Source organism: Cervus elaphus, chromosome 12 (assembly GCF_910594005.1).
Source record: "Cervus elaphus chromosome 12, mCerEla1.1, whole genome shotgun sequence".
Lineage (NCBI taxonomy): Eukaryota > Metazoa > Chordata > Mammalia > Artiodactyla > Cervidae > Cervus > Cervus elaphus.
The window spans coordinates 14,601,371-14,629,026 of NC_057826.1; the positions used below are offsets into that span (position 1 = coordinate 14,601,371).

The 27,656-nt window shown below is 45.1% G+C and overlaps 1 protein-coding gene and 1 long non-coding RNA gene across 5 annotated transcripts in view; one reads left to right on the forward strand and one right to left on the reverse strand.

Annotated features, from left to right (window-relative positions):
* The window catches only part of ANGEL1 (angel homolog 1), a 68,551-nt gene that overhangs the window by 30,755 nt on the left and 10,140 nt on the right, over positions 1-27,656 (forward strand). For 2 of the 4 annotated variants that reach the window (XM_043921165.1, XM_043921166.1), the window contains 7 exons: positions 12,353-12,467; positions 16,579-17,157; positions 18,090-18,316; positions 18,776-18,845; positions 19,438-19,871; positions 22,146-22,272; positions 22,581-22,691. In XM_043921165.1, the coding sequence (XP_043777100.1) occupies positions 12,368-12,467; positions 16,579-17,157; positions 18,090-18,316; positions 18,776-18,845; positions 19,438-19,871; positions 22,146-22,272; positions 22,581-22,691 (1,648 nt within the window). In that variant the 5' untranslated portion in view covers positions 12,353-12,367. Of the gene's footprint in view, positions 1-12,352; positions 12,468-13,342; positions 13,492-16,578; positions 17,158-18,089; positions 18,317-18,775; positions 18,846-19,437; positions 19,872-22,145; positions 22,273-22,580; positions 22,692-27,656 lie in introns of those variants that run through there. The other 2 variants (XM_043921167.1, XM_043921168.1) reach the window with 2 other exon arrangements.
* Positions 352-8,391, reverse strand: LOC122705899. Its single transcript, XR_006344184.1, has 4 exons — positions 8,207-8,391; positions 7,974-7,977; positions 2,784-2,791; positions 352-362 (listed from the first exon to the last, which is right to left on the reverse strand). It is a non-coding gene; the product is annotated as an uncharacterized LOC122705899 (long non-coding RNA).

The following is a 27,656-nucleotide window of genomic DNA, read 5'->3' on the forward strand; positions in this document are numbered from 1 at the left end:
GCAGTCATCTTTTCTCTTATGTCCACTGGGGCCAAGCCCAGGCTTGGTTGTGAGTGTGCAGGTGTTGTTGGGAGGTGCCTCTCAGTGGAGTTGTATTTCCCTCTGAGTCAGGACCAAACCCAAGCCCCTTAAAAAGGTGACCGTGAAGAGCCAACGCCATGTTATTCTCTCAAGGTGGTTGTGCTTCAGGTACGAAATATTTCAGTGATGGGTGAGGTCAGTTTTCTTCTTCCCAGTTCCTTTTGCTTTTTTCTTTCCCCCTTGGGAGAGTATCCTCAACCTTGGAGCAGAAGATCAAAAGCAAAGCACAACAAACATATATTCTATCACTACAACTGGTTGCAGCAAAAACATTGTTCAAACTACTGGGCTGCCTAACTTGAAACCATTCAACCATCATTCCCACGCTTGGCTGTTTTCACATGCCTTGGAGTTGAAGCTCACTTGCATTTCACTGTCAAGAGAATCTGGAGAATACTGTTCCTTCTTGATAAAGTATCAGCACATCAACGGGCAGGTCAGTGACTGGAGGGCGTGGGGACATGAGAATCCCTCTTTGCCACTCAGAAGAATGATGAAGATCTGGGGATGCATGTAGGGAAAACATAGTTAGAACCTTGAATCAAAAGAAATATGTAAATCTGAGACATGACTCATTCTTCCAGGCATTCATTCTGAAAATTTATGGAGCATGTGTTACATACAAGGCACTAAGATAAGCACCACAACGGGGAGGGGAATGCAGACATGATTAAGACTTGGATCTTCCAGTGAGTGTATAATACAAGATAGAAATTGACAGGGCCACTCCTAGGTTGTGAGAGTCCTCGGCAAATACTTTTGGCAGAGCTTCTGTTCAAATAAACAATTTGTCATCCTAAATCAGCATGACAACATTTCTAGTGGTCCAATCTCCTATGGTTCTGTGAAAGAAACACTTAACAGGCCAGAGGACATGATAACCTCCTAGGATAACTTGGTAGGCATGAGTCCTGAAGACCCTAGGGATATCTGGTCAACCCCACACTGGTGCAGAGGATAAGAAAGTGCAGCATTTTTCTCTTAAAGGAGAAAAATGGTGACCAGAAAGTATTTAGATCCTGGTCTAAGTTTTGGGTGCTCTGCCTGAACAGTACCATGTGGTCTAAGATACCACGGGTGGATTAGAAAATTTGGAGGAAGGCATCACAAATAGCCACTGAACAGAGACACTGCTTACCTGGGCCTAAAGGTAGTACTGACAATTGATAAAGGTTGTGCTGGGGGGCATTCATGGCCTCACAAAGAGTGATGCTGGAATGGAGTCAAAGGTTTACAAGTGGATTCAGGGGTTTTGCCTAATATATGTACATGGATAGATGGGTATAGAGATAAATATAGACATGTGTTATGCAGAGATTATTATACATACATATATTTTCTAACTTTACCTGCTGAAAAGGCCCAGAAGCAGGGACAACTTAGTGGTGATGAGCATGCCAGTGCCCAGATCTAGGTTTCTATTTTCCTTGGAAAGATGGTTAATTCCTGTGGTGCCAGCAAAGAAGGAAGGGATCAAAAACAAAAATAATAATGAGGGGCATGTAGAAAGGGCACAGGAGCCAACCTGAATGAGCTCCCAAAGCCAGAATTGGAATTTGAAGAGCAAAATAAATGATGGTATTGTATGGTAACCCAAAGAATAAAATAAACATCTATAAGCCCACATTATTCAATGGGCTCTGGACAAATAGAGTGTGGGGAAAAGGTATTGGGTGAATCAAGCCATCATTCAAAGCAGCTGTATCATTTTGAATTCCCACAAGGAATATATGAGCATCAGTTGCTTCAAATTCTCACCAATATTTGATATTGCCAGTTTTGTTTTTGATTGGCATACTAGTAAGTGCGTAGTGGTATTTCATAGTGGTGTTAATTTGCATTTCCTTAATGACTAATGATGTTGAGCATCCTTTCATATGTTTATTGGCCATTCCTGTATCTTCTTGCTATTTGTTCAGATCTTTCGCCCATTTTAGATTGGACTGTTTATTTTCTCATTGAGTCTCGATGTGTTCTAGATATAAGTGCTTTGTCAGAAATGTGATTTGCAAATATTTTTTCTCTCAGTCTGTGGTTTAGTTTCTCACTCTTAACAGTGTCTTTCATAGAGTACAAACTTTAATTTTGATGAAGTCAAATCGTATCAAAATTGTCAATTTTTTTCTTTTATGGATCATGCTTTCAGTGTCATATCTAAACTCCCTACCTAGCTCAAGGTCAAGTAGATTTTTTCCTGTTTAATGTTAAAAGTGTTATAGTTTTAGCTTTTACATTTGGGCCTATGATTCATTAATTTTTTATCATGATAAAATATATTAACATAAAATTTGCCATTTTAACCCTTTTAAGTGTATAATCCAGTGGCATTAATTTTACTTACAATATTTCATAACCATCACCACTATCCATTTCCAGAACTTTTTCTATGATCCATTTTGAGTTAATCTTTAGATAAGGTGTGAAGTAGACAATATACATATAAATGCATGTGGATGTTCACATATTCTAGCACTATTTGTTGAAAAGACTGTCCTTTCTCCATTTATTGGAGATTTTTTTTTTAACCAAAAAAAAAACACCTTTTTTATTTTGTATTGGAGTATAGCCAATTAACAATGTTGTGATTGTTTCAGACGGACAGCAAAGGGACTCAGTCATGCATATACATGTATCCATTCTCCCCCACGCTCCCTCCCATCGAGGATTCCACATAACACTGAGCAGAATTCCACACGCTATACAGTAGGTCCTTGTTGGTTATCCATTTTAAATATAGCCGTGTGTACATGCCCACCCCAAACTCCCTAACTCTTCCTCCCCTCCATCCTTCCCCCCAGCAAGGACTGATTGTCTTTTCACCACTGTCAAAAATCAATTGACAAACCAAAACCACATAATCAGCATCTAACCAAAATGTACTTTAAGCCACTAGTTTGTGAGATAAGCCGCTATGGTGCTGGGAGGTGGGCCTAAGGCACTTAGTGGGTAGGAGGTAAGCTGGCTCTACAGTCAATCCACAGAGTGGGGCAAGACAGACAGTCTCTGGCGGGGAGGGAGCTGTGATTTTGATCGAAAATGAGTCAACGAGAAAGCAACGCAAAGCTAGGTATGGCTAAATACTAAGAGAATGACTATTTTCTTCTTTATTGTCAATATTCATGTTACAATCTATCTGTTAGTGGGGATCATGGCAGAGGGACCCTTTACTATCCTATAACCATTTATACCACCCTTATAAATGCTGGTATTGTTCTATGGTCCTTACATGTATTCAATTTTTCACTCAGTTGTGTCCGACTATTTGTGACTCCAAGCACTATACAGTCCATGGAATTCTCCAGGCCAGAATACTAAAGTGGGTAGTCTCCCTTCTCCAGGGGATCTTCCCAACCCAGGGATCGAACCCAGGTCTCCCACATTGCAGGCAGATTCTTTACCAGCTGAGCCACAAGGAAAGCCAAAGAATACTGCAGTGGGTAGCCTATCACTTCTCCAGCGGGTCTTCCTGACCCAGGAATTGAACCAAGGTCTCCTGCATTGCAGGTGGATTCTTTACCAACCAAGCTATGAGGGAAGCCCCCTTACATGTATAAACACATTCAAATTGTCTAACAGCTATTACGAGATGCTATTTTTATTCCCATTTTATAGGTGAGGAAACTGAGCACAGAGAGGTTAAGTTACTGGCTCAAGGTCACACAGCTAGAGTCAGGATATAAATGAATTCAGTCTGGCTGCTGCCTCTCTACACTGACCCCCTTGCCATTCCATGAACATGACAAGGTTGTCCCCCATTCAAGGCAGCTGCTGTTCATGGTTCAGAGGAGGGTCTGTGCTGAGGTTATGTATTTCAGGAGTTGGAGAATTAAAGTCTGAGGACCAAGTCTGATCCATTGTTTGTTTCTGTAATAAAGTTCTGTTGAAGCACAGTCGTGATCACTCATTTAGGTATTTCTGTGCCTGTTTTCATGCTACAATGGTGAAGTCAAGCAGCTGCTTACAGAGATCCACGGCCGGCAAAACCAAAAACATTTTCTATCTGGTCCTTTAGGAAAAAGTTTGCTGTTGTATTTGATGACCGTTAGCATGGGATACGGAGAAGGCAATGGCACCCCACTCCAGTACTCTTGCCTGGAAAATGCCATGGACGGAGGAGCCTGGTAGGCTGCAGCCCATGGGGTTGCGAAGAGTCGGACATGGCTGAGCGACTTCGCTTTCACTTTTCACTTTTATGCATTGGAGAAGGAAATGGCAACCCACTCCAGTGTTCTTGCCTGGAGAATCCCAGGGATGGGGTCGCACAGAGTCAGACATGACTGAAGTGACTTAGCAGTAGCATGGGGTAACTACCGAAGGTCCTAATGTTCCTTGGGAAGGAATGGAGACCAAAGGGTCAAGGATAGCCGGCAGAAATCACGCGAGGAGGCGGGAGGAGGAAGCAGAAGCACAGAAAGAAACAGAGCCTTCATTATTGTGTGTAACAATATCCAATTTTATGCAAGGGCTGGTTTTCTTTCAATTGCAACTGTAAATCAAATTGGATTTCTAGTATATGGGAGACTCTGAAAGAAAGGCACTTTCAGAATTCTTTTTTAAAGCAAATAAACCTTTGCAAAATACAGAGGAGTTCCCTATTACGTGTCCACTTCTGCAAGTTTGGGTTTTATTATGCTTGGTTTCCTTAGGAACAGGAGCTCTTCAGAAAGAAGGATTTCTCATTAATTAATTATTAATGAATGAATGTGTTGAATATCCTGGCACTGAATATCTGTCTGTCTTCATTGGAGAAATGTCTGTTTAGGTCTTTTTCCCATTTTTTGATTGGGTTGTCTGTTTTTTTGGTGTTGAGTTATATGAGCTGTTCGTATATTTTGGAAATTAATCCTTTGTCAGCTGTTTCATTTGCTATTATTTTCTCCCATTCTGAGGGTTGTCTTTTTACCTTGTTTATGGTTTCCTTTGCTGTGCAGTCTTTTTTTTTTTTTTTACCATGTTAGGCTTTTAAAAAAATTATTTATTTTTCATTGAGGGATAATTGCTGGGTGATGGAGATAGAGTGGGGAACCTCGTGAGGTATACAGTATACTGAGAGATACTGATGAGTAAACAGACAGTGACAGTATTGAACCCAGAGTAAGTGAGGATGTTTCAGAAACAAATAAGGAGGGCTGTGGTCCAGATGTGGGCAGTCATGTGTCTGTAGGAGAGTGGGTGTTAGAGACCTGGAAATGCTTTCTTGAGGATGGAAGGTCTAGGCTGAAACTTGAAGGTCTGTTAGGCAATAATTAGGTGATGGGGTAGGTCCGGTAGGGAAGGAGAAGTATATGAGGCTGAGAAAAAAAGCATGTAAAAATCTCGACAGCAAGTTAGAGTCTCTGGCAGTTTAGCAAGGCTGGAGTGTGATTCTCCCTGCAGAGAGAGTTGTGGTGGGAAGGAAGAGCTGAGAGATGTGATGGGAGGTGAGTGGAGGGCGTAATGAAAGTCCTTTAGTGCTATGCTATGGAGTTTGACTGTATTTTGAGGATAGTGAGCGTTTGCAAAAGAACTTTTGTTTTTGGACATGCTGGGTGGCATGTGACATCTAAGTTGCCAGACCAGGGATTGAACTTGTACCCCCTGCATTGTAAGCACAGAGTCTTAACCACTGGACCACCAGAGAGAGCCTTCAAAGAGGTTTTTCTTTTTTTTTTTTTTTAATTATTTATTTGGCTGAGTCGGGTCTTAGTCGCAGCCATGAGATCTTTGTTGCAGCACTCAGGATCTTTCACTGCAGTGCACAGGCTCCCTAGTTGTGGTCTGAGCTCTCCAGAGGGCGTGGGTTCAGTAGTTGCAGCACGTGGACTTTTTTTTCCCCACATATTTTTATTAGTTGGAGGCTAATTACTTTACAATATTGTAGTGGTTTTTGCCATACATTGACATGAATCAGCCATGGATTTACATGTGTTCCCCATCCTGATCCCCCCTCCCACCTCCCTCCCCATCCCATCCCTCTGGGTCTTCCCAGTGCACCAGCCCTGAGCATTTGTCTCATGCATCCAACCTGGGCTGGCAATCTGTTTCACACTTGATAATATATATGTTTCAATGCTATTCTCTCAGATCATCCCACCCTCGCCTTCTCCCATAGAGTCCAAAAGTCTGTTCTATACATCTGTGTCTCTTTTTCTGTCCTGCATATAGGGTTATCATTACCATCTTTTAAAATTCCATATATATGCGTTAGTATACTGTATTGGTGTTTATCTTCCTGGCTTACTTCACTCTGTATAATGGGCTCCAGTTTCATCCATCTCATTAGAACTCATTCAAATGAATTCTTTTTAATGGCTGAGTAATATTCCATTGTGTATATGTACCATAGCTTTCTTATCCATTTGTCTGCTGATGGGCATCTAGGTTGCTTCCATGTCCTGGCTATTATAAATAGTGCTGCAACAAACACTGGGGTGCACGTGTCTCTTTCAGATCTGGTTTCCTTGGTGTGTATGCCCAGGAGTGGGGTTGCTGGGTCATATGGCAGTTTTATTTCCAGTTTTTTAAGGAATCTCCACACTGTTCTCCATAGTGGCTGTACTAGTTTGCATTCCCACCAACAGTGTAAGAGGGTTCCCTTTTCTCCACACCCTCTCCAGCATTTATTGCTTGTAGACTTTTGGATAGCAGCCATTCTGACTGGCATGTAGTGGTACCTCATTGTGGTTTTGATTTGCATTTCTCTGATAATGAGGCAGCATGTGGACTTAGTAGCTCCATGGCAGGTGGGATCCTAGTTCCCCAACCAGGGATCGAACCCAGTCCCCAGCATTGGAATTGTGGGATCTTTTTGTTTGTTTGTTTTATCATGTTAGACATAAAAAAATATTTATTTTTTAATTGAAGGATCATTGCTTTACAGAATTTTGTTTTCTGTCAAACATCAAAATGAATCAGCCATAGATATACATATGTCCCCTCCCTCTTGAACCTTCCTCCCATCTCCCTCCCCATTCCACCCCTCTAGGTTGATACAGAATCCCTGTTTAAGTTCCCTGAGACATACAGCAAATTCCCATTGGCTATCTATTCTACATATGGTAATGTACATTTCCATGTTACTCTTTCCATACATCTCACCCACTCATCTCCTCTCCCCATGTCCATAAGTTTGTTCTCTATGTCTGTCTCTCCATTCAGTTCAGTTGCTCAGTCATGTCCAACTCTTTGCGACCCCATGGACTGCAGCACGCCAGGCTTCCCTGTCGATCACCAACTTCCAGAGCCTGCTAAAACTCAGGTCCATCAAGTCAGTGATGCCATCTCACCATCTCATCCTCTGTCATCCCCTTCTTCTCCTGGCTTCAATCTTTCCCAGCATCAGGATCTTTTCCAGTGAGTCAATTCTTCACATCAGGTAGCCAAAGTATTGGAGCTACAGCTTCAGCATCAGTCCTTCCAATGAATATTCAGGACTGATTTCCTTTAGGATGGACTGGTTGTATCTCTTTGGAGTCCAAGGGACTCTCAAGAGTCTTCTCCAACACCACAGTTCATCTGTCGATGGTTATTAATCTGTTGATCGACATTAGGTTGCTTCCATTTCCTAGTTATTGTAAATAGTGCTGCAATGAACACTGGGGTACATGTGTCTTTTTCAATTTTGGTTTTCTCAGGGTATATGCCTAAGAAAGGGATTGCTGGGTCATATAGTGGTTTTATTCCTAGTTTTTAAAGGAATCTCCATGTCATCTTCCACAGTGGCTATATCAATTTACATTGCCATAAACAGGGCAAGAGAGTTCCTTTTTCTCCACACTCTCTCCAGCATTTATTATTTGTAGGCTTTTTGATGATGGTCATTCTGACTGGTGTGAGGTGATATCTCATTGTAGTTTTGATTTGCATTTCTCTAATAATGAGTGATGTTGAGCATCTTCTCATGTGTTTGTTACCCATCTGTATGTCTTCTTTGGAAAAATGTCTGTTTAGGACTTTCCCCCACTTTTTGATTGGGTTGTTTGTTTTTCCAGCATTGAGTTGTATGAGCTGCTTGTATATTTTGGAAATTAATCCTTTGTCAGCTGTTTCATTTGCTATTATTTTCTCCCATTCTGAGGGTTGTTTTTTCACCTTGTTTATAGTTTCCTTTGCTGTGCAGAAACTTTTAAGTTTAATCAGGTCCTACTTATTTACTTTTGTTTTTATTTCCATTACTCTAGGATATGGGTCCTAGAGGATCTTTGCTTTGATTTGTGTCATTGAGTATTCTGCCTATGTTTTCCTCTAAGAGTGTTATAGTTTCTGGTCTTACATTTAGATCTTTAATCCATTTTGAGTTTATCTTTGTGTATGGTGTTAGGAAGTGTTCTAATTTCATTCTTTTACACACAGCTGTCCAGTTTTCCCAGCGCCACTTATTGAAGAGGCTATCTTTGCCTCCCTGTATATTCTTGCCTCCTTTGTCAAAAATAAAGTACCCATAGGTGTGTGGGCTTATTTCTGGGTTTTCTATCTTGTTCTATTGGTCTATATTTCTGTTTTTGGGCCAGTACCATACTGTCTTGATGACTGTAGCTTTGTAGTATAGTCTGAAGTCAGGAAGGTTGATTCCTCCAGCTCCATTCTTCTTACTCGAGACTCCTTTGGGGAAGCTTGGAGCCTTACTGGACTGCCACGGAAGTCCTGTAAAGAGGTTGTTGTTGTTGTTGTTTTAATCAATTTGTTATTTAATTGAAGGATAATTGCTTTACAGAATTTTGCTGTTTCCTGTCAAACATAGCAGGGTGACCTGACAAGATTTGCATGGGAGGAAGACTGTTCCAGTCACAGTGTGGAAAGTGGATGGAGGGCAGGAGAAGGGCCCACAGCAGTTAGGAGTGACTGCAGGGATGGAGAAGACTGACTAAATAAATGTAAACAAGGCCAAGCCACCTGGGCTTGGGGACAGAACAGATATGAACGAGAGTAAGAGAGGGGAAGAAAAAGCAGGAGGCCAGGATAACTTGATAAATGACTGTGCCAGTCACAAAGCAGAGGAGGAAGAGCTAGGGCAGTGAAGCTGGAGGATGGTGGGGAAGGCAATGAGTGCAACTTCGTGTGCGGTGGGTCTTTGAGGTGCATCTGGGACTTCCATTGGAGAAGTCTACAGGAGCAGGATTTAGGAGTCCATGGCCCAAGAAAAGGGTTAAAATGTAGATATGTGGGTTATCTGATGCTATCTGAAGCTGCTGGGGTGATGAAAATTTCACAGAGGCATTTTAAAGAAGAGAGAGGCCAAGGATAAAATCCTAGAAACACCATCATTGAAAAGTGGGTGTTCAGAAGAACAGAAATAAGAGGTGCTAGGACAAAACGTCCACAGAGTTGGAAGGAAATAAGAATGTCACAGAAACCCGAGGAAAGAGACTCTTGTAAGTAGGGGGAGTTATGCAAATTTATAGAGTTTTCAAGAAATAACCACTCATGAAGAGTGTCCTTTGAATTTATCCATGAGGAATATATTGAGGACTTTGGTGGGGAGTCAGCGGAGTGCTGAGGGTGGAAGCTACAGCTCAGAGAAACGAAGATGAATGAGGGGTGAGGAAGGAGACAGGAGCAGGCAAGTTCTTTCAAGAAGCTTGGCTGTGAAGGAGATGTAGGGAGATGGGGGAATGGCTGGAGGGGGACATGGGCTGAGGGAATGTCTCATAATATACGAGTTATCTGAGCATGATTACATGTTAATGGGGCTTCCCTGGTGGCTCAGATGGTAACGAGTCTGCCTGCAGTGCGGAGGACCCAGGTTCGATCCCTGGGTCAGGAAGACCCTCTGGAGAAGGAAATGGCAACCCACTCCTGTATTCTTGCCTGGAAAATCCCATGGATGGAGGTGTCTGGCAGGCTAGAGTCCGTGGGGTCACAAAGAGTCAGACACGACTGAGCGACTTGACTTCACATGTTGATGGGCAAGAGTTGGGGAAGGAACAGAGAGGGATGAGCAGAAGGAGCACAGTCTCTGAGGAAGCAAGAGTTGGGGGTGGCGGGGGTGGGAGCCCAAGACGGTGGAGTGGTCAGAACTGTGCTAGGAGGGAAAGGGGAAAAGCTGGTGATTGACGCTGGCCAGCGTGTTGGTGCAGCAACTGGGAACAGACAGTGTTCACTGAGCGGTTCCGATTTTTCCTCTCAAGTTGGTAGGGAGAGGATCTTCAAAGCAGGAAGGGAAGCAACCGGACAGCAAGTCTGTAAAGAATGGGCATTGTGGAAACAGGAGAGAGAGCGCTAAGGAAGAACACAGGATGGCTGGGGGAAGGTTAAGGGCTGAAGTGAGGCTGCGGACCAGCATACCAACAGCTCCGCTCTGTGCGGCTGGTAATTTTATTCACTGGCATTCGGTAGCCCAGGGGTAAGAGCCAAGAAGGAGAACGTGGCTTAACTGACCTAGGCAGGTGACGTCAAAGAACAGAGGGTAAGACAGTAGATAGCAGGAAGAGAGTGACTTTTAAAATGGCTCACGCATTCGATGGAGTTAAAGAACAGATGATGCGGGGGTGAAAGTCAGAGAGGCAGAAAGCCGTGAGGTGATCCACCGAAGCGGGGGGTGTGAATTTATGATTTCAGAGGTGGAGCAGTATCCAATGATGGCACATCAAGGGCGTTTGGAGTACGGTGGGAATGAGGTCACGAGGAGGTGGTGACAGTGAGCTTTTGAGATTTGGGGTGGCTTATCCACATTGATGATAGGTAGGGCAGACTGTGAGTCCAGGGCTAGAGTTTTCGATGAAAGAGGAGAAGTGGGCCTGAGGTCAAGAAAAGACCAGGGTGCAGCTGGAGTACACGTTGGTGAGTGCTTGACATATCGCTGATGAATATATCAAGCGCACGAATCAGGGAAAGCGTGAATGAATGAAAGCATCAACTCAGACTGATCTGGTACATTCTTCCCAGAAGAATGTTACTAGGAGTATATGGTTACTAGGGGCTTCTGCATCTTTGAAACCACTCAGTGGCTGAGACAGATGTCTATCATTGCCCGCACTGTAATCACAGTTCGGAATGAATTGTGGTCCCTCATTCAGAATATTTCTGACATGAGGAGGCTGCAAATGGTGTAGATGATACTTGTAATTTCCCTTTGACTGGGGAGGCCTGAGGCTGCACTTTTCCCGATCAAGTCTCCTTGGATCTGCAGTTATGGCTTGCTTAGCAATGCCACATTAGAGTTTGGAAGACCCTCATTTCTGCCCAGAATTGTGGAAGATGATGTTAATGACAGCAGTAGCCATAGCTGTTTTGGGCCTAAATTAAAAAAAAAAGAAACAAATATATATATAATAATAAACATGGAGAACTTACCCTGTGTTGGAAAATGTGAGGAAACTGAGGGTCCAAGAAGTTAGGTAATTCCTCAAGCAGAGAGAGTCAGAGCCACGATCTGAACCGAGGTGGTAGAACTCCAAAGCTTGTGATCCTTTCCAACATGGCTGATTATGGACCAGGAAACAAAAGAAGCCAGCCTTACTTAATTGGCTTCAGGAAAAGTCTCTGAAAGAACATGGCATCAGTTGGCCTGACACATTTTGCCCACATGTACATTGAATAGCCCAGCTGAGGGTAAGTCCTTTAGCAGAGAATGTGTGTTAGGATAACTTGGTGAGTGTTTAAGGGCCCCGTATCTGACCTGTTAAATCAGAGCACTGGGATAAGGGCTTTAGGAAGTTGTATTTTAAAAACATTTGCAAGGGTTAAAAAAAATAAATAAATAAAAACATTTGCAAGGGTTAAGGGAACCATAACTTTACAAAACTTAGTCTTCAGATAGGGCTTCTCAGGTGGCTCAGTGGTAAAGAAACTGCCTGCAATGCAGGAGACCCAGGTTCCATCTGTGGGTCGGGAAGACCCCCTGGAGAAGGGAATGGCAACCCACTTAAAAAGTATTCTTGCCTGGAGAATTCCAAGAAGAGAGGAGCCTGGTGGGCTCTAGTCCATGGGGTTGCAAAAAGTCGGACACAACTGAGCCACTAAATACATGCACACACACAATCTCCAGATAAGTGCTGTGATTTAGGATCTGATTTGGAACTTCAACTTTAGGTAATTTTTAGGACAAAATGGAAGGATATGCAAGGAAGGTTTATTTAAGTACATATTAAGGAAGTCAATCTGATTTGGGGGGCTCCTTAGGTAGTTATGTGCTAGTTCCTAAGAGGCTTCCCAATCTTCAGATTATCCCAGTGGCCTCTGCTTCATCTCTGGGAAAGGTAAGAGTGCCATTGCAGGAAGGCACATGCTTCCTCTAGCACTAAGGAGCCAGGGTGGGAAGGTCACTGAACTGACTCCTCCTTCCTCCTTCCAGTCTTGCAGTGTTACGATGTACCCAGCTGGTCCTGGATCTGGTGACTCTCCAGAGGGCTTCCCGGAACAACCGAGACGTCAGTCCCAAATCGGAAATTGCACGGCTCAGACACGGGGTACTGAACGGTCACTCCTTCTTTACAGTGTGGTGGGGCAGGAGATGGAGAGTGGGAAAGGGGAAGACAGGATTGAAGAGGTCTGGGTAGCACAGAGCTGGTGGAAGAACTGGCCTTCTTTTAGTGACATGTATTTTGTTCTGTCAACAAGGTTTATCTGGCCCCTACTATGTGCCTGGCACTGTCATAGACACCCGGAGGAAAATGAACCAACCAACCAGACTTGGTCCGGTTGCCTTTGTGGAGGGTTCACCGCCTCCCCTTTTGGCTCCCTTACCAGTGCGACACCCCCTTTCTTCCAAATTAGGGGGAAAGGGCCCCTTTGGAACAGGATGAGGCAGGAGACAATATCGTATGTGCTGAAGCAAGGAATGGACTCGATGTGTGACCTAAATCTGAGCTGGGGAAGAGAGTTAAGAAAAGGAGAAAAATGAGGAAGAGTTTTCTGTCTCCAATGTAAGCTGAGAAAGGCAAGATCACAGAAGTCATGCTGGATGAGGCCTTAAAGAGACAAAGTCTAGCCCCTCATTTTACAGGACGTGGTAACCGATGGAAGGAATGGTTAGGTGGTGCACCCAAGGTGGACACCCAGTCAGGCGGCAGAAGTGGGAATAAAATCGTGGATTAGTAATAACACTACGGGGCCTGCAAGGAGGGGTTTAATGTCAAATCCTGGAGCACCTGCTGCCGCCGCCGCCTGGAGCCAGGCCCTGCCGGTTCCGCTCGGTTGCCTTGGGAACTGGCTCCCAATCTTGGCCCTGCGCGCCCAATAAAGTTGTTGTTGAAGCGCAGTGGGGTCACGTGAGCAAGGCCGGGTAGGCGGGCGGAGCCGGGGAGGCGGGGCGGAGCCGGGGAGGCGGGGCGGAGCCGGGGGCGGGGCGGAGCCGGGGGCGGGGCCTAGCAGAGGGAGACCGGCTCGCCGCGGCGGAGAGAAGGGGCGGCGGGCGCGGGTGGCCGGCCATGATCGCGTCGTGTCTGTGTTACCTGCTGCTGCCGGCCGCGCGCCTTTTCCGCGCCCTCTCAGGTACCGGCCCCGCGTCCTGAAGGGCGGGTGCCAAGCCCCCGGGCCTGCCTTGGCGGGGCCCCCGTGGGGTCTGGGGCGGCGTGCGTTGCGCGGCCAGCCTCACCACCGGCTTATCCTGGACTCCGTGAGGCCCAGGCCTGGCCGGCGACCCTCGTGGGCGGCACCCCCCACCCACCTTCTCCTCACGCCGGTGGCCTGGAGGCGTCGGGCCACAGTTACAACGTGGAGGCGGCTGGGGGAGGGGCGGGAGCCCCCGTCTCCCCCACTTTCTGGTCCCGCGGGCGCGGAGAGGCTTCGGGGTCCCGCTGAGTCACTTCTCGGGGGGTCAGGGAGGGTTGGCCCCCTTGGGGGCCGAGGCGAGTGCCCGAATTCTCCGTGGACAGGGGCCCTTCGGCCCTTTAAAGGTCTGTGGACTGAAGACCTGGACTTGCCTTGTCTTGCCCTGGGTCGACTCCACAGTCTCCTTTCCCAGCCGCCTCTCTGCGGAGTCTTTGGTTGAAAAAAAACAAAAACAAAAAACAACTACAGAATCCAGAGACACGTTGAAACCTCATCTTTGAAGCAAGTGTTCCGTGCGCGTAGAGATGTCGTGGGTGGAGGCAGTGCTCAGCAGCGGCCTGGAGAAGAGTTACTGTTTAACTTTGCCAGGGTTTGCCCGCGCACCCCATTTCTGGCCTTTGACTTTTTCGAGGTTCTTAAGAGACCATCCGTTCCTCTCGGAGATGCCACAGAACTCCTGGACTTCTCTCTGGCATTTTAGGGGACAGGACAGACTAAGAGGGAATTTTAGAATAGACTAGAATAATTTCTATTTCTTAGAAATAGGTCCAGCTGTGTGCATTCTGTGCTTTTCCTTTTTGGAATTTTACGTTGTGTATGTGTAAAATTTCTGTTACTTTGTATTTCATATAAAACACTTAAAAGTATGTACATGTATGTTTTTATCTGCCTACTAGAATGCAAGCTCCAGGAAGGCAGGGCTGTCTGTTCTGCTCACTGTATCTACTGCTAACATACTACCCAGGCAATAGTAGGCACTCAGTTCAGGAATCCGAGGATGTCTTGTGTATACATACTCCTTAGAAATGAGGAACTCCACAGAAGCCATTGCTTTCAGAGGACCATCACATATTCCTCTAACCATATTGTTGCCATTTCTGGAGCTTTGCCTGCATTCATAATGGCAGCCTTAGTGACCTATGCTTAGTGACCTATACTTAGTGACCTATACTTAGTGACCTCTAGTCCAGAGGTTTCTTGACCAGTAGCCAGAGTTTTGGCCGCCCTCCCAGCCATAGGTGTGGGCCTCCCTCCACCCATAGGTACATACCTATTAAAGTAGTTCCATTTGTATTTGTGCATTTGGTTTCTACAAATTTTCTGTTTTTAATAAAAGAATTCTGCTGAAAAACACAAACCACCACCAATCAAAACCTGCTAAATTCGAAAACTAGTAACCTCACACATATAAATCAAAGAACTTCAGCCATTTGGTATAAATCGAGGATGTTTCAAAGGGCTGTGAATTAGGGAGTCCCTGAGACTAAAACCAGCAACCCAGCACATGGGTTTAAAGCAGGCTTCCCCACTCTCAGTACTATTGACATTTGGGGCTGATAGTTCTTTGTGGAGCTGTCTCTCTCACTGCAGGATGCTCACAGTCTCTTTATCCTATAACCACTAGATGCCAGTGGCGTCCCCACAGTTGGGACGACCACTGTTTCTCCAGACAATGTGGAAATGTATTTGGAGGGCGGAATTACCCCTGGTTGAAAACCAGTTTGAGGTTTGAGGGACCTAAATCCACACAGGCCATAAATAAGAGTGTCTTTCAACATTTGAACCATTTTGAAGTTTTTCTTGCCTTAAAAAAAAAAGGGAACTTACGAAATACGTCTCCAGTGATGGAGGGACATCATCCATGTCACTTGATGATATAAACATGTCACTTAGTGTGTGTTGGTTGGGGGATGTTTTGTTTGCACCCATAGTACTGTGCTTGGATGTTTGGGGCCTCTAAATTTAGAGTTTCTCCCACCTACTTTCTCTTGCCTGTTGGTTGTCATTGTGGCTGCTGTAGCAGAGAGATGGCAGCTGTCTCTTGCTGTGAGTTGTTGGCACCTACTGATTTGCAGCCTCTAGAGAGCTATGGAATGGGAAAGCTGACAATGATATTTGTGAAGATTTATGAGTAGAATAAATAGCTTTGAGAAGAGGACCCCAGGCCTTTGCTAAAAGGTAGCTTGTCCAGATTTTGAGACACCCTTTTTGTCTGCTTTCTGTTGGAATGCATTCATAGACTGGGAAATTTATAGAACTAGAAAAGCTCTTGGGGATTATCCAATTCACAGTTCCCTCGTCCTCATTTTAAAGTCAAGAGTAAGTCCATCTCACTAGGGGCATTGTCCGAGTTTTGTTCATTTCAGTGCTGGGCCATAACCCCCAGTTGTTATGGTGAAGTGCTGGTTCCAGTGTCATGTGGCTCTTAGAACCAGAGAGTTGAAGTTATTAGGATTCTTAATCTCCAGACAAAAGGAGTGTGGTTATATGTGATCACCTCTGTTCTCAATTATATGGGATAGCCATTCTTTCATTCGTGCACAGAGTATTTATCAGATCCCTACCATGGGAATTAGTTAATACTTTGTAAAGTACTTAGAACAGTGCCTGACACATAGTAAGCACTTGGCTCTGGTGATGGTGATGTTCCAGACCCTAAAATTGGCAGGTTCAGTGATGATACAACGATGAGCACGGTGGATATGATTCTTGCTTGTATGAGACTTACTGGCTGTCCCATGGCTCAGTGGTAAAGAATCTGCCTGCAGTGCAGGAGACCCAAGTTCTATCCCTGGATCAGGAAGATCCCCTGGAGGAGGGCGTGGCAACCCACTCCAGTATTCTTGCCTGGAGAACCCCATGGACGGAGGAGACTGGCTGGCTACAGTCCATAGGGTCACAAAGAGTTGGACACGACTGAAGCGACTGAGCACGCAGGCGCGTGGGGCTTATATCAGAAGTTGAGAGAGGAGTGTGAGTTGAATGATGCCATCATCTTACAACATGGTATTTTGGCTTTCTTTTTAGATGCTTTCTTCACATGTCGAAAAAATGCCCTCCTGGCGAAGAGCTCGTCCTCCCAGGTAGAAGGGGACTTTGCCATGGCCCCTCGGGGCCCCGACCAGGAGGAGTGTGAGGGCCTGCTGCAGCAGTGGCGGGAAGAAGGGTCGAGCCAGCTGCTCTCAACTGTGAGCGACGGTCCCCTTGTAGATAAGGGGCTCGCTGAGAGCAGCCTGGCCCTCCTGATGGATAATCCCGGAGAACAGGATGCTGCTCTGGAGGACAAGTGGTCCAGCAGGCAGCTGAGTGACCTGCGAGCAGCAGAGAACCTGGAGGAGCCTTTCCCCGAGGTGCTAGGAGAGGAGGCGCCACTGTCGGAGGTCCAGGGCCCAATGTGGGCAGCGGTGCCCGTGCAGACTGGCCCCCAGTACACAGACTGTGCTGTCTTCCCCATGGGTGCGCTGGCCACAGAGCAGTGGGATGAGGACCCTGCGGTGGTGGCCTGGAGCATCGCACCGGAGCCTGTGTCCCAGGAAGAGGCCCCTGTCTGGCCCTTTGCGGGTCTGGGGCAGCTGCAGCCTCCCCCAGTGGAAATCCCGTATCACGGTGAGTCTTGATAGCCGGCTGAGTGAGCCGGGGCAGTGGTTGTCTTGGAGTTGGGCAGAGCCGTTGCTAAAGAGAAGCCTCTTTTGTGTGGAGCTCTGCCGCTGCATTCTGGTTTTCTGAGACTTGCAGCTGCAAATCCAGAGGGGCCTTAGAGGTCATTTCATCCAGCCCCGTGGCCTTTTGAGATGAAGTCATCACGGCTCAGAGAGGTGGCAGGATATGCCGAAAAGTCACAAATCTAGGTAGTGGTAGAACTGAAAGCAGACCCTAGTTCTCATTCTCTACCTTATTGATTCTCTGGAGGTGACCTGGGCTGAGGGTGGAGAGCTCTCACGGCCTCCGCTCTCTCTGCCCCGACCAGGATAACTCCATTTTTATCTGTGTTACGTATTGCGCTTCTATTAAAATTTGGAGAATTGAGGGCTATGCCTCACATAGGTTTGCAATCCACTCTACAGCTAGCTCCCTGCTCGAGGGGACATGGGGGACACATAGTTTCTGGTTCTGTAGGACCTTCTAGGTGTAGAGGTCAGAAAACAGCCAAGGCTGAGATTACTCTAGAAATGTCTTTAATCTCAGATGACGTTAAGCACATTCATCTGAGTGATTCCCTGGAGACCCATGGCTTTATAAAAAATGAGGAATTGCTGGCCATGTTTAGTGAACTTCAGGGTACTAAGTACTAGGTACTATGCTAGGTACTAGGGATACAGTGGTGAACAGGTCAAAATTGTCCCTGCCTTCGTGGAGCTTACTCCATGGCCTGAGGCTGTCCTTAAGAGTGTTGTTCAGATCACCCCAGAAAGGGATGGATGACAGGGAAAATGAGAAGGGGAACTTTGTCACAGTATCACTGGGCCAGGAGTAGCGATGGCGGGCCCTGTGAATGGCATGGACTCAACCACGGACCTCTTCTTCCCACCCCTTTGCAGAAATCTTGTGGCGAGAATGGGAGGATTTCTCCACTCAGCCAGATGCTCAGGGCCTGGAGGTGGGGGATGGCCCTCAATTCCAGTTCACTCTGATGTCCTATAATATCCTGGCCCAGGACTTGATGCAGCAGAGCTCCGAGCTCTATCTGCACTGCCACCCCGACATCCTCAACTGGAGCTATCGTTTTGCGAATCTCATGCAGGAATTCCAGCACTGGGACCCGGACGTAAGCGAAGGCGGGTGGGGAGGGTGGGATGGATGGGGGTGTGCTATCTTGCATTTGCTCTGGACCCTGGCAGTTTCCCTGTGCCCTTAGAAAAATGAGTTCACCCACAGTTGTTCATGTGATTGGAGTCCTGCTTAGGTTGGGAGCTTGCTGCCCGGTGTAAATGAGTTTTGGGCAGATACTAAGAAGCCTCCCCATCGGTGACCCCTCACTAGCACCTTTTTGCAGGGAGGGAGACTTGAGGGATTCAGAGCAGGAAAATCCAGCTTCACTCAGGGCCTGTTCTTGGCTGGAGTGGCAATTGGGGAAGAGTCAGCCCCCAGGGGAAGTGTCAGTGCGGCCCAGCCCGAGACCCACAGCAGCTTCCCACGTGGCTTCAGCGTCTGCTCCTGGGGTGGGAGTTGTGCTGTGGTGCCCTCCGTTACCTTGGAGTGACTGGTCTCTGTGTGGCTTCCCCAGATCCTGTGTCTCCAGGAGGTCCAGGAAGATCATTACTGGGAGCAGCTGGAGCCCTCTCTGAGGATGATGGGTAATGCCGCTCCCTGGCGCGTGTGCCAGTCTTTCTTCCTCCCACCCTGTCTACCCTCTCCTGAACGCACCATCTCTTCTTTCCTCTCAGTAAACCGTGTCTCACCTGTGAGCTAGCTCCCTCGTGTAGAGTGAGAAGAAAAACAAGAGTCCTGAAGTTTTAAAGTGGTTCTGACATACATTGTCATTTATTTACATCTATTTACCAACTCTCTGAGGCTGGAATTATTATACCCATTTTATAGGGAGGAGACTGAGGTTCAGAAAATTTGAGTGACTAGCTCAAAGGTCACAAAGCTATAAGTAAAAAGCTCATCCTTGTGGAGCCTGGACTCCAACTTGTCTTACCCTGGAGTCCATGCTTTTCCTATCACACCCTTTGGTCCCTCCTTCGCCTTCTAGGTACGCAGCCCTCTGGTTACCGCTGTAAGGTGGCCTCTGCAGACCCCGGGGACGGCTCAGGGCGAGGACTCCCCCGTGTTGAGCGGCAGGAGGCGTGCACTGGGGGCACACACCTGGGCTCCTGCCGTCGGTGGGAGGGATGCAGGGTTCACGGACTCTGACCCGTCTCCTTGGCGGGGCGTTCCTTGCAGGCTTTACCTGTTTCTACAAGAGGAGGACCGGGTGTAAGACCGATGGCTGTGCTGTCTGCTACAAGCCCACGAGATTCCGTCTGCTCTGCGCCAGCCCCGTGGAGTACTTTCGGCCTGGCTTGGAGCTCCTCAATCGGGACAACGTGGGCTTAGTGTTGCTGCTCCAGCCACTGGTCCCGGAAGGCCTGGGGCAAGTCTCAGTGGCCCCCTTATGTGTGGCAAATACCCACGTCCTGTACAACCCACGGCGGGGCGACGTCAAGCTGGCCCAGATGGCCATTCTCCTGGCCGAAGTGGACAAGGTGGCCCGGCTGTCGGACGGCAGCCACTGCCCTGTCGTCCTGTGTGGGGACCTGAACTCTGTGCCCGACTCGCCTCTCTACAACTTCATCAGGGACGGTGAGCTCCAGTACCACGGGATGCCAGCCTGGAAGGTGAGATGGGAGCGGCCCCTGCGGGGTGGGCCTGGAGGGGGATCGGGGTGTCGGCGTGCAGGGCTGCTTCTGTGGCAGGGACCTCAGGGACACCTGTGCTGCCTCCCTCCTGCTTTCTCTTGTCCTGTTGATAGCTCTGGTACCCACGCCTGGATGTTAGGAGCTCGTGAGTTCCTTTGGTATACTGGAATCCTTTCAGTTTTTATTATTAATTTATGTTTAGTTTACGAGTACATAAGTAAATACATAGATGTACACAAGTACATCTCTATAAGGATTCAAGCATTATTACGTGACTCTAAGGGGAGACGTGGGAAATGCAGGTAATAGAGCGGGCTTAAGATCAAAGCCTGCTTTACTACCTGCATTTCCTATGCCTCCCCTTAGAGTCATGTAATAACTGTTCAGAGTTTGGTGGTGTTCTTCTAGGTCAGTGCTCCTAAACTGCTGTGGTGATGTAACTATCATTGTCTCCATTTACTAAGCACTTATTCTGTGCCAGATGCTATTTTAAGCACTTTACGTACATTAACTCGTTAATTTTCACAAGTCCCATCATTGCTTCTATTTTATAAGTGAGAAACCTAAGGCATAGAGACAGTTAGGCCATTTACTCTCTCTAGTTTGTGCAGGTTGTTAGTGGTGGAGCCAGGATTTATAATCAGGTGGTCTGGCCCCAGGGCTCTTGCCCTCCAACACTATGCTGATTGCTTCTAGCGGCTGCTATCTAATCTATTGTATGTGTTTATAAACATGACGTACTACTGTATATTTCATTTTCTAGCTTTTTTTTTTACTCAACAAATGTACATACATATCTCTCTCATTCCTATTGACTGCTGAATCTTTGTAACATGGCTCTATTACAGTTTTACGGTGGTTCATTTAGCCCTGCTGAGGGGCATTCAGCTTGTGCTGATTCCTTTATATGTCACTGAATCTCCTTGTTTCTCTCTTTTGCCCCTGCTGATCCAATTTGTTCTTTAACTTTTGGCAAGGCGCAGTGGAGAAAGGACGTAAGAAGACTGAATTATTGTTGAGCCCTTTGGGCTTTTATTTTAATGAGGTTACTCAAGTGCCAGCGATGTCCTGGTTGCCACATGCGCAGAGGAAGGCATTATCCTGCCAGGAAGCTGCTGTTGTTACCAAGGGGCTCAGGGGATGAGAAGTAGACTTGGGAAGTGCCTCCCACGTGACAGCTGCCATTAAGCAGAGTGATTCAGAGCACTCATTTGGAAGCCAGACAGTCCTGCATTCAGACCCTGCTCTGCCACCTTGGGCAAGTTAACTTCCCTTCCTTGAGCCCCATTGGCCTCATCATACCCTGGGGAATATAGTGAGACCTACTTCTCAGGGTCTTCTTTGGTGGATTCATTAAAATAATGCACACAAAGTGTTTTCCAGTTCCTGCTTCAAAGGGAGCAGTCCATAATTGGTAGTGGTTATTGTCAAGATTCTTAGTTGTCTGTGGTATTATTATCCCATTCAATAGGAGAGGATATTGAACCCAAGAGATGTTAACTGACTTGCCCAAAGTGACACAGCTAGTAAATGGCCATTCAGTTGAAGGTGTGCTTTCCTTCTGAAGGCATACTGAAAATGTTTGTCCTTTGTGGGCAGAGAGATTATCTCCCCAGCCCATAGCTAGTGTCTTGCACATAGTTGGCATTCAAATATTTGTTGTTTGTAAATGAAATAAAGGGGATTTTGCTACACACATTGGAGATGTGCAGATGACTGATGCTGCCGAATGTTCCCCTACTACGTTCTGTCTGCTCCCAGGCTGCTCATGGGCTTTGACCGAGGATGGTGTCGTAGATACGGTAAAGTGCTTTGGTGCATTTCCCATTTGGTTTGACCGTGTGATTTCCCAGTAGTGGGCTTTAGATACTAGACTCGATCCAGAAGATCCAAAGATCCAAATAAACCTTTTCCCATGGCAAATTAAAGCCCTTGAAAGCGGATACTTCCTGGCAGAGTAGTGCAGATTTTTCCGATGTGAAATTTAGGGAACCCTATGTTCTCATGGTTCTATTCTCTTTGTTTCACATACTTTATTCTCTTTCCCCTTGTCCCTGTGGACATTTCAGTGTTTCTAATTAACAAAAAATAGTTTTAATTAGTTCCTTATTTTTAACTTTCCCCTGAGACTGACATGTTTTGTATGTATTGTGTGACTCTGTGTGTGTGTATGTTTGTCCGCATGTCCCCAAACAGGGGCTTTTCTCTTTTTCCGTCTCAGATTCCTTATTCCCATCTGCTCCTTGCTCGTAGGTATCTGGACAGGAAGACTTCTCCCATCAGCTTTATCAGAGGAAGCTGCAGGCCCCGCTGTGGCCCAGCTCCCTGGGTATCACGGACTGCTGTCAGTACGTCACTTCCTGTCACCCCACAAGCTCAGGTGAGCACGTGCCGTGGTCTCGGCTGGTTGTCCCTGCCTGCCCCTTTTGGGAGAAAGCTGGCACCTCATTGACAAGAGGAAGCGTAATTCCCTCAGTTCTCTTAGCACATTCCTTTATATTTTTCATCGTCCTCCTCGTGGTCCCCGGTGAAATGGGTAGCTTTCAGTCGTAGCCTTTGGAAAGTCTCCTCGTCTTCAGGGCCAGACTTCCTCTGTGTCCCTGCACTGGAAGCTTCTTGGGATTAAGGAAGTCTCAGCTCGTGGCTGCTCTTCCTTTCTTTCACTGTGTGGCTTTTCCTGGTTTACAGAGAGACGTCAGTATAGCCGAGACTTCCTGCTACGCTTCCGCTTCTGCAGCATCGCCTGCCAGAGACCTGTAGGACTGGTTCTTATGGAAGGAGTGACAGATACTAAGCCAGGTAATGGGAACTAAGCTTGTTCCCTAACTTGTCCAACTAAGCTTGGTCTTCTTTCTTCTTCATTTCTGATGCTTGTCAGTTATGTGGTTTTTTAGTCTTATAGATATAATTCTTAAATATCAGCTTCTGGTAAAAAATACACTTACGGGGAAGGTCAGTGAAGTTCACTGGCCATGCGCAATGTGTTGAGAACATGGACTAGGAATCAAGAGACCTGGGCTCTAACCAGCTTTGAGACCTTGAGTAAGCCATAAGCTTTTAAAGCTAAAGTTGCTAATACCTAGCATGTGTACGGCATGTATAAGAGAGAAAACAGACGTGAAAATTGTAAGGTGAGAGTACTCCTGGTTGTAATAAAAAGTTACTCCTACTGAGAAAACTTCCACATGGTACATAGCAGAGTATACTTGACATTCTCCACTTCCTGTCTTTGAAACTACTCCAAAGCAACAAGGAGAATGAAAAAAAAAAAATGAAGCACCATCTTTGAGAATGCTAGGAGACCTGAAGATATCTGAAATTGGGAAGCACAACACAGGTGGAATGGCTGCAAGAAGCACTGGCGATCCAGCAGGGGTGCTGGAGGAGGTATGGAGAGACTCATCTGTGGCGCCGTGTATGAATCTTAAAAAGAACCTGCAGGGTGCATTTCTTTATGGTGAGGTGCAAACCTTGAGGCACAAAATCAGAATCCCTTGTTTGATCAATAGGAATAGGATGGCACAGTTGTGAAATGAAATTGCCTGAATCCTTTTGGTCCAGAGAGGCACTGGAGGAAAGACTGATCAAGGAATCAAGCCATCTTTGCATGAAGTAGTCTGGTTAAGTGGCAGGGGGGAGATGAAATGCTTATGGAGCTGCACATTTCTTTTGGGTGGGAGACGTAAAGGTTAAAAGGACTCATACAGAACCCTGTGTTGTAAGGAAAATGCCCATTACTTGGAATGCAGACCCAGAAGATGAAATGTAAGCTGCCGAGCTCAGGAAAGAAGTGGAATAAAAAGTGAAAAAAATCACTTAAAATGAAGCCAAAATTAGATGCAACACAAGAGAGAAGAGGCTTGCTGAAAACAAGAGGTAGAGGCCAGGAAAGAAAGTACCAGAGAGAATATGACAGTAGTGGAAGTTAAGGAGATTCAACATATACATAGTTGGTGTTTACAAAGAAGAAAGCCAATATCGTGGCACAGAAGGAATATTTAACGGTAGGATATAAGGAAGATTTTCCCAAGATGAAGAGATCTGAATCTTTGGATTGAGAAGGATATACCACATCTCAGGGAAAACTGACATAGGTGAGTCAGCAGTAAGACCTCCTAATGAAGTTAACAAGTCAAAGATGGAATCTTTTGGACAATTGAACCAAAAAGAGTGGGATGCCTTTTTTTTCTTTTTTTAAATCAGGCTACTTTTAAAGGTAAAAATAATTAGGTAGGCTTCAGGCTTTAATTTCTTAAAATTAACATTCAATTCTAGAACACTGGAGAGCAAAGTTTCAGGAAAGAAGGTATGTCTCAAGAATTTTATTCTCAACTCAAAGTCTGTCTTGAAGAAAATGCTAGAAGAATAACTTAAGACGACCAAGCAATGACTGAAAAAACTGTAGTATTGGGTAGAATAGCCATTTTGACAATATTGATTCTTCCAATCCATGAACACGGTATGTTTCTCCATCTGTTTGTGTCCTCTTTGATTTCTTTCATCAGTGTTTTATAGTTTTCTATGTATACGTCTTTTGTTTCTTTAGGTAGATATACTCCTAAGTATTTTATTCTTTTTGTTGCAATGGTGAATGGTATTGTTTCCTTAATTTCTCTTTCTGTTTTTTCATTGTTAGTATATAGGAATGCAAGGGATTTCTGTGTGTTAATTTTATATCCTGCAACTTTACTATATTCATTGATTAGCTCTAGTAATTTTCTGGAAGAGTCTTTAGGGTTTTCTATGTAGAGGATCATGTCATCTGCAAACAGTGAGAGTTTCACTTCTTCTTTTCCTATCTGGATTCCTTTTACTTCTTTTTCTGCTCTGATTGCTGTGGCCAAAACTTCCAACACTGTGTTGAATAGTAGTGGTGAGAGTGGGCACCCTTGTCTTGTTCCTGATTTCAGGGGAAATGCTTTCAATTTTTCACCATTGAGGGTGATGCTTGCTGTGGGTTTGTCATATATAGCTTTTATTATGTTGAGGTATGTTCCTTCTATTCCTGCTTTCTGGAGAGTTTTAATCATAAATGAGTGTTGAATTTTGTCAAAGGCTTTCTCTGCATCTATTGAGATAATCATATGGTTTTTATCTTTCAATTTGTTAATGTGGTGTATTACATTGATTGATTTGCGGATATTAAAGAATCCTTGCATTCCTGGGATGAAGCCCACTTGGTCATGGTGTATGATTTTTTTAATATGTTGTTGGATTCTGTTTGCTAGAATTTTGTTAAGGATTTTTGCATCTATGTTCATCAGTGATATTGGCCTGTAGTTTTCTTTTTTTGTGGCATCCTTGTCTGGTTTTGGAATTAGGGTGATGGTGGCCTCATAGAATGAGTTTGGAAGCTTACCTTCATCTGCAATTTTCTGGAAGAGTTTGAGTAAGATAGGTGTTAGCTCTTCTCTAAATTTTTGGTAGAATTCAGCTGTGAAGCCATCTGGTCCTGGGCTGTTGTTTGCTGGAAGATTTTTGATTACAGTTTCAATTTCCTTGCTTGTGATGGGTCTGTTAAGATCTTCTATTTCTTCCTGGTTCAGTTTTGGAAAGTTATACTTGTCTAAGAATTTGTCCATTTCATCCAAGTTGTCCATTTTATTGGCATAGAGCTGCTGGTTGTAGTCTCTTATGATCCTTTGTATTTCAGTGTTGTCTGTTGTGATCTCTCCATTTTCATTTCTAATTTTGTTAATTTGGTTCTTCTCTCTTTGTTTCTTAATGAGTCTTGCTAATGGTTTGTCAATTTTACCATGTACATGGATTGGAAGAATCAATATTGTCAAAATGGCTATTCTACCCAAAGCAATCTATAGATTCAATGCAATCCCTATCAAGCTACCAACGGTATTTTTCACAGAACTAGACCAAAGAATTTCACAATTTGTATGGAAATACAAAAAACCTCGAATAGCCAAAGTAATCTTGAGAAAGAAGAATGGAACTGGAGGAATCAACCTGCCTGACTTCAGACTCTACTACAAAGCCACAGTCATCAAGACAGTATGGTACTGGCACAAAGACAGAAATATAGACCAATGGAACAGAATAGAAAGCCCAGAGATAAATCCACGAACCTATGGACACCTTATCTTTGACAAAGGAGGCAAGGATATACAATGGACAAAAGACAACCTCTTTAACAAGTGGTGCTGGGAAAACTGGTCAACCACTTGTAAAAGAATGAAACTAGAACACTTTCTAACACCATACACAAAAATAAACTCAAAATTGATTAAAGATCTAAATGTAAGACCAGAAACTATAAAACTCCTAGAGGAGAACATAGGCAAAACACTCTCTGACATAAATCACAGCAAGATCCTCTATGACCCACCTCCCAGAATATTGGAAATAAAAGCAAAACTAAACAAATGGGACCTAATGAAACTTAAAAGCTTTTGCACTACAAAGGAAACTATAAGTAAGGTGAAAAGACAGCCGTCAGATTGGGAGAAAATAATAGCAAATGAAGAAACAGACAAAGGATTAATCTCAAAAATATACAAGCAACTCCTGCAGCTCAATCCCAGAAAAATAAATGACCCAATCAAAAAATGGGCCAAAGAACTAAACAGACATTTCTCCAAAGAAGACTTACAGATGGCTAACAAACACATGAAAAGATGCTCAACATCACTCATTATTAGAGAAATGCAAATCAAAACCACAATGAGGTACCATTACATGCCAGTCAGGATGGCTGCTATCCAAAAATCTACAAGCAATAAATGCTGGAGAGGGTGTGGAGAAAAGGGAACCCTCTTACACTGTTGGTGGGAATGCAAACTAGTACAGCCACTATGGAAAACAGTGTGGAGATTTCTTAAAAAACTGGAAATAGAACTGCCATATGACCCAGCAATCCCACTTCTGGGCATTCACACTGAGGAAACCAGATCTGAAAGAGACACGTGCACCCCAATGTTCATCGCAGCACTGTTTATAATAGCCAGGACATGGAAGCAACCTAGATGCCCATCAGCAGATGAATGGATAAGGAAGCTGTGGTACATATACACCATGGAATATTACTCAGCCATTAAAAAGAATTCATTTGAATCAGTCCTAATGAGATGGATGAAACTGGAGCCCCTTATACAGAGTGAAGTAAGCCAGAAAGATAAAGAACATTACAACATACTAACACATATATATGGAATCTAGAAAGATGGTAACGATAACCCTATATGCAAAACAGAAAAAGAGACACAGAAATACAGAACAGACTTTTGAACTCTGTGGGAGAAGGTGAGGGTGGGATGTTTCAAAAGAACAGCATGTATACTATCTATGGTGAAACAGATCACCAGCCCAGGTGGGATGCATGAGACAAGTGCTCGGGCCTGGTGCACTGGGAAGACCCAGAGGAATCGGGTGGAGAGGGAGGTGGGAGAGGGGATCGGGATGGGGAATACGTGTAAATCTATGGCTGATTCTTATCAATATATGACAAAACCCACTGAAATGTTGTGAAGTAATTAGCCTCCAACTAATAAAAAAAAAATAAATAAAAGGAAAAAAAAAACCAATTGTAGTATTAATGAAAGGACTGGTGATAAGCAATGAATTCATTGTTTTCTTGAAGGAATTTAACTTGCATTGTCATTTTACACAAAGAAGTGAGCATTTCAATGGCTTGGGTTTTTTTTTTTAATTGCAAAGCTAATGTATTATTACAGCTGTGGTGAGCGACTGGTATGTGCTAGGAACTGGGGTAAGTGCTTGTGTCAGTTGGACTCAGGCAGGGAAACTGTGGAT